The sequence below is a fragment of the Microtus pennsylvanicus genome, chromosome 2, assembly GCF_037038515.1.
Source record: "Microtus pennsylvanicus isolate mMicPen1 chromosome 2, mMicPen1.hap1, whole genome shotgun sequence".
In the NCBI taxonomy this organism is placed as follows: domain Eukaryota; kingdom Metazoa; phylum Chordata; class Mammalia; order Rodentia; family Cricetidae; genus Microtus; species Microtus pennsylvanicus.
The window spans coordinates 28,353,176-28,362,283 of NC_134580.1; the positions used below are offsets into that span (position 1 = coordinate 28,353,176).

The window sequence follows — 9,108 nt, forward strand, 5'->3', positions numbered from 1 at the left end:
TTTACCTTCCGCCAGCAGAGCAGGGCTGCAGGTGGTACTTGGCCCTGACCTGCCACGGCAGTCGAAACCCTTCTGTGTCTGCTCTCCAGTGCCGTGCCCCAGAGGTGAGAGACTGGGAGCCAATCGTGTCTCTGACTGGAGGCAGTTTTCTGAGGTGTCTTCAGAAACCTCTCCCAACCCGTGGGGTCATAAGAACAATACCCACTTAAAAGCAAGGTTGTGCCATCACAGAAGCCAAGCAGCTGGTCAGGGCGCAGTTCACGTGGCAATATTCAACACACTTCTGTTTGTGTTACCAAAACTCTCCCCACAGCCACTACTGCTATGGGCACACATCCAGAACCAGGCTAGGTCAGATGTGGCAGTTGGTAAACGGCATCCTTCTACCAGGCACACAGCCCAGGAGAGGGCTGGGAAGCAGGCCTTTGGGGTACACTGAGGGCACCCCTCAGTCTCCCCCATTTGCTCAATCCTACATCTCTCTGTTGCTCACTTAGATTCTGCTAGGGACAAACACCAAGGAAGGCTTCTCAAGGAAACTGCACTTGAGAACCATCTTGAAGAAGAGACAGAAGAAATGCCTCACCAACGTGGAGGGCTCAGAAGGGACACTGTAAATGTTTGGCCCAGCTGTAGTGAAGAGGACAGGCGGGGGTGGGAACTGGGGCAGGAGGAAGCAATCTCTCCTTGCATGTTGGTCATTGAGGTAAAGGGGAGCCGTTGAAGGGTTGATGGGTGATGTGACCACTGTGGCATTTTGGAAGGATCTCTGGCATAAGAGAAAGGCCACCTCTTGTTTAGAGCCATGGGCAGCTGGGTAGGGTGTGGCCATGGTTGAGCCCCCAGCTGGTAGGAAGCGGGCAAGAAGGCTGGAGGCTTAGCTTTCTAGGTAGGATGGGAGGTACAGGTTGAGTTGACCCAAAATTACGGGAAGTCAGATGAAACAAGGAGTTTGTGCAGTGGGAGGAGGTTTGAAGGTGGGCAGGGGGATGGCTCAGTGAGGAGAGACACCTTACCGAACCTGATGACATGATTTCAATCCCTAGGACCCACCTGGGAGAAATGGCTCCAGAAAGTTGTTCTCTGAATACAATCTGTGCATATACTCATATACACACAATAAAATAAAAATAAAGAAAATAAATTTTAAGAATGGGAGAGCGCACCAATCCCAGCATTCAGGAGGCAGAGACAGTAGATCTCTGTGAGTTCGAGGTCAGCCTGGTCTACAGAGCAAGTTCCAGGACAGTCAAGGTTATGCAGAGAAATCCTGTCTTGAAAAAACAAACATAAAAGGGAAAGAGAATCTTCTGGGGCCAGTGAGACAGGATTAGCTGAGCAGAGCTTCCGCTTCCAATGAGGCCAGGGGCACATGGGTGCCTGGCCCCAGCAGGTTGGCCCGGGGTCAAGGGTGTCCAGCCTAAAGGAGACTGGAGCTGACTCCCAGCTGGCATCCCCTATCCCTCCTGATCAGGCATCGTGTCAACAAGAAGCTGGGGAGGGGGCTGGAGAGTCACAGAGGAGGCAGAGACCAGCCATAACGGCTGTGCCCGCACAGCGTCCAGTGCTGCCAGCTGGGCCTGGAAGCTCAGACCAGACAGAGAGGGGATGGAGGCAAGGACGGGGACTAGCAATGGGGCGCTGGCAAGAGCATGCTGCGCCCAGTGAGAAACCAAGGTTCCTCTGAGGAGAGGAAGGGAAAGCCAGGACAGCTGGAAGAACAGAGGAGGCAGGGAAGGGCTTGCCTGGGACTGAGATGGGGGAAGGCTTGGCAGAGCCTGTGGTCCTTTGAAGATGTCAGAGAATTCAGTCCTGTGAGCGGGCAGGAAGACAGCCATAGGAACAGCAGACCAGAATGAAGCCAATGTGACAGCCACCTGCTCATTACTGAGTATCTAGTATAGGCAGTCTCCATGCAAGACACTGTGTACAGCGATGAACTAAATGTGATTCCTTTCCTAAGGGCTTAGCACTTGCTGGGGAGACACATCAACTCTGCAGCAACAGTGTCCTGACTGTGTGGAACTGCCTAGGTGCTGGGACAACACCCAGAGATGTCCTTACCCGGGACAGAAGCAGGTGACACTGGAAGCTGGCCTCGGGGATGGGCTAGGAGTTACCCAGGCAAAGAGAGCGTTGAGGGCTCTCCGAGAAGAGGGAGAGTCTCAGCGACGAGCAGGATGCTCACCCCAGGATGCTGGCCAAAGAGGGTGGTGGAGGCCTAGCAGAGACTTCAGCAGAGCCCGCAGCCGGCTGATCACCGCCTTTGTGAAGCTCAGTTCTGACTGGAGTGTGGAGAGTTGACTAGTTAGTGTCACAGTGAGGACACCAGCTGGCTGAGGGCTGCAGGGCTGCAGGAGGAGGGCACAGCCCGGATGTAAGCAGGATTCGAAACCAGCAGGGCTCGATAGCTTTATGGGGAGAAGGGCCAAGGATACTTCTTAGGTACCACCAAAGTGAACTGGAGAAAAGAAGAGGGAGGAGGGGATAGATGCATTTGGAGACAGACTGGGGAGCTTGAGGAGAGCCAGAGCCGTCTGTGTGTGGCAGGTGCAGCCAGGGGCCAGGGCAGGGCAGGGTGAGGCAGGGTGAGAGTATTGCTTGGTCAGCTCCACAGAGGGAAGACCTTTGTTTAAGAAGGTGCTGGGGGTGGGGGCTGGAGAAATGGCTCGTCAGTTGAGAGCATTGACTGCTCTTCCGGAGGACCCGGGTTCAATTCCCAGCACCCACATGGCAGCTCACAACTGTCTGAAACTCCAGTTCCAAGGGATCTGACGCCTTCACACCAATGCACATAAAGATAAATAAATCATAAAAAAATTTAAAAAAAAGAAGCTGCTGGGGAGAGTTCGAGGCCAGCCTGGTCTACAAGAGCTAGTCCCAAAACAGGAACCAAAAGCTACGGAGAAACCCTGTCTTGAAAAAAAAAAAAAAGAAGAAGAAGCTGCTGGGGAACGAGGGGATACTGTCTAGGCATTGATGACACTTTAGGACCAGCACAGGCGCAAAAGTAGAAAACCATCTGACCTGATAAATCACAGGGTTCAAGGGCTAGAGAGGCAGACAGGCGGGTAAGAGAAGAGAGAGAGGCAGGAAGAGGGGGAAGGGCTGGAGGAAACTCCCCGGTGGACAGTAGAACTGGTCAGGGCCCCATGTGGCAGCTGGCACAGTTTGAGGACTATGTGGTGAATCCGAACTCCATGGCTCCCGCCGCACACCCAGGACCACATATCCTCAGCAAAATTGACTCTGTTCGCATCTGCAACATGGGAGTGAGGCTTTAGGTGGGAATGGTGGAAAGACCTTAATTTAATAGCTAGGTTTATGGGGCACAGGATACACCCCCACCTCTTCAGAGGAAGAGACTAGATGGTTGGACATGGGAAACCCTGAAGCAGGCCTTGAACTTCGGGTTCTCAGTGATCCTGCTGTCTCTGAGCTGCCGCTGGGGACCTGACATCCGTTCTGAATCTCCAGGTCTCAGGCTAGACTTCTCTTAGCAGCCAGTGTTTGGCTGTCCTGGAAGGTTCCAGCTCAATGCCCAGTAGCACCCCCTTATTGGCCTGCTCTCCCCATCAGGTGAGCCCAAGGTGGAGCTAGGCACGTGAGCACACCCCTCTGCACCTCCCACCCCAAGACACGCATAATGCCCTCAGCAGACTCCCCGTCAGCCTGAGCAGCTTGCTCCTGAGAACAGCAGTGTGCAGGCCACTACAGAAAGGGAGACCAGGGGACAAGAGACCTGACGAGACAGGGGAATCAGAGAGGAGCAGGAGCACAGGGTGACAGGACATGGAGCCAAGGCTGTGTTGTAGGGCTTTCTTACTGGCTGGCAGACTCTGGACAGCCATCAGCAAGGCTCTGTTTGCTGAGTTCCTGGCCACGGGGCTGTATGTCTTCTTTGGTGTGGGCTCTGTCCTGCCCTGGCCTGTGGCCCTTCCCTCTGTGCTGCAAATCGCCATCACCTTCAACCTGGCCACGGCCACAGCGGTGCAGATCTCCTGGAAGACCAGCGGGGCCCATGCCAACCCTGCTGTAACGCTGGCCTACCTCGTAGGGTCCCATATCTCCTTGCCTCGGGCTATGGCCTATATTGCCGCCCAGCTGGCAGGGGCCACCGTTGGAGCCGCTCTTCTTTATGGGGTAACTCCAGGAGGTGTCCGAGAGACCCTTGGAGTCAACGTGGTAGGTGCAAAGAATGACGCAGGTGATAGGGCACGGGAGAGAGAGACAGGTGGTAAGGGTGGGAGTTCAGACAGGAGCAAAGCGGGGCGGAGGGGTCGGATAAGGTAGCCATGCACTAATCAGCTGCTCCGAGCAGGTCTCTGGGTTCTAGAGGAATGGACTTGGGCATTCACCTAGGCAGGGCAGGAATGGAACAGGGAGGAGAGGGAGTCAGAAGGACCAGGCATCTAAAGGCCGGCACGGGGTGGGGCTGGGACTGAGGGAGAGAGGGGACCCTGCCCACACTGTTTAACTGGCAATGCTCTGCTGTGTCCTCCCTCTGCCATCTCCCAGGTCCCTGCTTCCCTCCCGCAATCGCTTCCACTACTGCCCACAGGCCTCCTCCATCTGTCCTCAACTTTCTTGTTCCTTACTTCCCTGTCCCCCTGAACCACAGGCCTCCCTCAATGGCAGAGTGGGAGAGGCGCCTTCCACAGGCATCAGGCATCCAGATGTAATAGGAGTTGGCCGCTCAGACCTTAGGTTCTGGGGCTGAGAGAAGACTAGACCTAGGGAGTCTCACTGTCCCGCGGGCGGAGCCCACATCCACTCTGGCACACTCCTTTCCTCTCTGCCCAGGTCCACAATAGCACGTCAACCGGCCAGGCGGTGGCTGTGGAGTTGATCCTGACGCTGCAGCTGGTGCTCTGTGTCTTTGCATCCATGGACAGTCGGCAGACCTTGGGCTCCCCAGCTGCCATGATTGGGATCTCTGTGGCCCTGGGCCACCTCATTGGGGTAAGGAGCAAAAAAGGAACACCCTGCGTGTGCACATACTGGAGTCCTCCCTGGAGAAACTCCAGGACTCCAAAGGCCAGGAAGTATCTTTCCCTGAGCTCCTCATGTCTTGTGGCCTGAGGTAGTGAGTGCCCTGTAACATAGGGCTAGCCGAGGTGGGGGGTGGGGGGAAATGTCCTCCCCTAGGCTGCCTCAGACCTCCTCATACTTTGATCCTGAATGTCTTCCCTAGATCTACTTCACCGGCTGTTCCATGAACCCAGCTCGCTCCTTTGGTCCTGCTGTCATTGTCGGGAAGTTCGCGGTCCACTGGGTGAGCCCTCCACTGTTAGGCGTGGGGTATAGAGGATACAGCTAGTAGGCATTACCATTAGGAAATCCACACGGAGAAAAATCAGCCGCTCTCGTCACCAGGGCATTAAGACTATCCAGGAGTACAGATTTTCCTGCATTTAAAAAGCATAGGTGAGCATCCCAGCTCTTTCAGCTCCAATATCCTGCAGTATCCAGGGACTGGCAAGAAGTGGGCCAGGGCAGGAGCTGCAGCCTTGGCCCAGGCTTTATGTTCTGCTTCCTTCTTCACTTTCTCCAGCTGGACCAATTTTCAAACTTGAATAAAGAAAAGACAAACAGAAATAGACCACACAGAAGCAGAGATAGAAACAGCAATAGTCAGGGCTAAAACAGGAGAGGTGAGAGGGAAGAGGAGCGGTGGGAGAGGATTGGAGCCCCAGCTTTAGCTTTGGCTGCACCCTCCAGGGGAGGAAGGAAGCCCTGGGCGCATAGTTCTCAAGTCATCCTGCGTTACTGATGGCTCCCACCTACTTCTGTCTCCTCAGATCTTCTGGGTAGGACCCCTCACAGGGGCTGTCCTGGCTTCGCTGATCTACAACTTCATCCTGTTCCCTGACACCAAGACTGTGGCCCAGCGACTGGCCATCCTCGTGGGCACCACCAAGGTGGAGGAAGTGGTAGATGCGGAGCCCCAGAAGAAAGAATCCCAAACGAACTCAGAGGACACAGAAGTGAGCGTGTGACACTGCCCAGCCCCTGGCCCCTCGGGCTTCCAGGGCGGCATGCAGGTGGGCGGCTTGCCTTGTATGACCTGGCTTAAGGTGTCCCTGGTGTTGGGGGGATCGGGAGACTGGTCACTTATTCTAAGTAGGTACCAATCCTATCCCTGGCAAAACGGTTGCTTCTTTTTCTTCCCTGCCTTTCTCCCAGGCTGACCTTATATTCAGTCTTCCCCTTTGGCCTATGAAATAGTTGGGACTTGGGCACACCACCATGACTGGCTTCTGCATTAATAGACAGAAAAAAATACAGAAATAAATCCATCCAGTTAATTTAATTCTCCAAGATCTTCCTTGCATTTCCTTCTTCTTTCTTTTGGTGTTTATAATTTTACATACAAAGTAATGTGTTTGATTGTGTCCTTTTCATCCATACTTTGCTTTTGTTGACCCTCTTCCCGGACACCCCCTCTTGGACACTTCCTGCTGGTCCCCTCCTCCCGCTAGGTCCTCCACTTCCCCCCTAGTCCCCAGTCCCCCCACACCTGTAACGCCTTCTCCCTCCTGTGATCCTGGTTCTGGTTCCATTAGGACAAGCGCGAAGGGAGGCAGCAGGACCCCATGGCATCCTGGGCCTCTGGATCCCTATCTTGGAGAAAGGGGAATTGGGACCCATATAGTCTTTCTGCTTGGATTCTGATGAGGGAGCTTTAGGAAGCCCCACATTTTTCCACTGAGGAAAGCCTGACCTTCTCACAGGGTTTCTTTGCTCTCAGAGTGGTTTGGGGATCCATTGGAGTGGGATTTCCTGAGGACAGAAACCGCTTTCCTAAAAGGACTTCATTCCTGCTTTCCAAATGCTCGGGAAGGTCCGCACCCCGCACTGTGGAACCAGCTGAGACACAGGAACCTTATCCTAGGTTAGCAAGGAACAGCATTCCCCTGGGGCCCCTCAGTGTAGACACAGGAAAACCTCTACTCCTGTACTAAAGTCTACATCCCGGGCCAGAAGCCTCTCCAGTCTGATTCTCAGCATCATAGGACCCAAAGAAGCTCTTAAATAAGTCCTCTTAAATGAGACCACAGAATGACCCAGAAAATCGAGATTAGAGGTTTAGCGCCTCAGAAAGATCCTGGGAGTTGAATTGATTTTGGTAGATGTTGAAGGCTGCTCTGCATCTTCTCTGCCTCTAATAAGAGCTTGGTCGTGTGGTGGTGGGGATCCTGTCTGAATTTTAGCTTATACACTGTAAAATGGGCACACTCCTCCTGCAGAGAGCGCTGTGGCAACAGCGAGTTAGAAGATGCTTTGGGGAGTTAAATGCTCGTAGAACAACTCCAATAAATGATGATTATTGTTGCAGTTACTGTAATTATTGGGTTTGAATACAATTGCTGTTGGTAATGGGAAGGAAGAGGGAAGGGGGGATGATGGAGAGGGAGGGAGAGAAAGCAGCTTCTGCTCTCCTTCACTGGGTTGCTTCCCAGGTCCCTGCCCGCCTTCTCTCTGAGGTCTTCTGACCTGGGAGCTTTGTGGGGGCGGGGCTAGGAAGGGACCCTGGCATGAAGAGATAAGCCAATTCAAGTCAGTTCTCATCTCTATGGCACCCATCACCATGGTACCCTAAGATGCAGCAGCCAAATCCATTATAAAAAAAAAAAAGGAAGAAAAAAAAGAAAAGAAAGCGAGATAATTGATAAGCACTTGTCTTCAGCTGAGCTGCAGGAGGGAGGGGCTGCCGAAACATTGCAAGGGCAATGGGTGGACCTGGAACGACTGCAGCCGTGGCCCGTGACCCAGCACCTGCATCCATGGTCTTCTGCATTCTGCGGTAGCGTTGGTACCTAGAACTATCCACCTCTCCAAGCTGATCCTCCTCAGCCATCTCCCTAATCTCGAAGCCCCAGGGTGTCTTATGCCCTTTTATAAATAGGGACAGGTGTGTGTGTGTGTGTGTGTGTGTGTGTGTGTGTGTGTGGTTGTGTCTGTGTTCATCTGTGTACAAGCATGTGAACAGAGGACATGACTGACTTGCCAAAGGTCACTTGACTTTATTGCAAAGATCCCTAAGGTCTCCAGCTCTCAGCTTAGAATTTTTTAAAATAGAGCTCTCTGGGGTCTCAGAGGAGCTGCAGCCACTGGAGGGAAAGAGGCAGGGGCTCAGAGAGGGTTGTGGCAGGGAACTCCTGCAGTAGGCTTTTAAGCCTCTTGACAAATTATCTCTGTGCCCCAGAGCCAAGCACACACTGGGTGCTCAATAAAAGTTTGATGAATGAATGACGGAGGCCGGGCGGCTGGGGAGGGAGAGGAGGCAGTAATTGATCAAGAAGAGGAAAATTCAAAATGTGGAGCTCCAAATGGGCCAAAATGACAGCAGCTGAGAAGCCTGTGCTTCCACGCAGGGGCTGGGAAGAGGGTGAAAGTCAGAGTTAGCGTCTCCACCTACCACTCTGGAGCGGCGGTGGCATCCCAGAATTTAGGTGTGGGAGGCACAGAGGTCCTGGAGCTCACAGATATGCACTGGGGGAACCAGGAGTGTTAAACACACAGGCTTGTTCCTTCAAAGGGAGGGATGCAGAACCTGTTATCTGCCCAGAAAGCTGGGCATGGAAGTGGTTAATAACCTGATGACCGTTGCACTGTCTGTGTAGCCTGCGAGACCACACCAGATCCGCTCCCCACCCCCAAGACCCTTATTGTGAATTTGTCACTCTATAGAACCCATCTTTATGGAAAGTGTCACATGTACTTTACAAAGAATTTCAATGTAGTCATGTCTTAAGCTTTATTGTGCATGCAAGATTGAGCTAATTATCACCAGGAAAAATTTCACCAAATTGTGCTGTGCTTAAAATATGCCAAAAATAAACTACTTGGCATCAGACTCCCAAAGTTTGAACCAACACTGGCTACTTTGTCTGTTTACCCGAACTGCCTTCTCGCCTCCCTCAGATCGTTCCTCTGCTGGCCGTGGTGGTTGAAGAGATTACCGAATTTAGGAACCCAAAAGAGCAAGGGTTCCCTGCTGGAAGCTGGGAACCGTTTTCACTGATAATCCTTTAGCAGCCCTCTGTAGAGAAGGACTAGAGATGGCCTTCCCGAGAAAGGAGGAGTCAGTAATTAGGTTAAAGT

The 9,108-nt window shown here is 53.0% G+C and overlaps 1 protein-coding gene across 1 annotated transcript; it reads left to right on the top strand.

Moving 5' to 3' along the window:
* Positions 1-3,792: 3,792 nt before the first annotated feature.
* On the top strand, positions 3,793-5,999 carry Aqp6 (aquaporin 6). The gene is made up of 4 exons (XM_075963561.1): positions 3,793-4,185; positions 4,804-4,962; positions 5,195-5,275; positions 5,802-5,999. Exons 1-4 carry the CDS (start codon positions 3,793-3,795, stop codon positions 5,997-5,999), a joined length of 831 nt encoding a protein of 276 aa, XP_075819676.1.
* The last annotated feature ends 3,109 nt before the right edge of the window (positions 6,000-9,108 follow it).

Bases quoted from the DNA above. Each gene is read 5' to 3' on its own strand.
- Aqp6 (XM_075963561.1), top strand. From the start codon at position 3,793: ATGGAGCCAAGGCTGTGTTGTAGGGCTTTCTTACTGGCTGGCAGACTC. The intron at 4,186-4,803 runs GTAGGTGCAAAG...CTCTCTGCCCAG, and splicing joins AGACCCTTGGAGTCAACGTG to GTCCACAATAGCACGTCAAC. The intron at 5,276-5,801 runs GTGAGCCCTCCA...CTGTCTCCTCAG, and splicing joins GGAAGTTCGCGGTCCACTGG to ATCTTCTGGGTAGGACCCCT.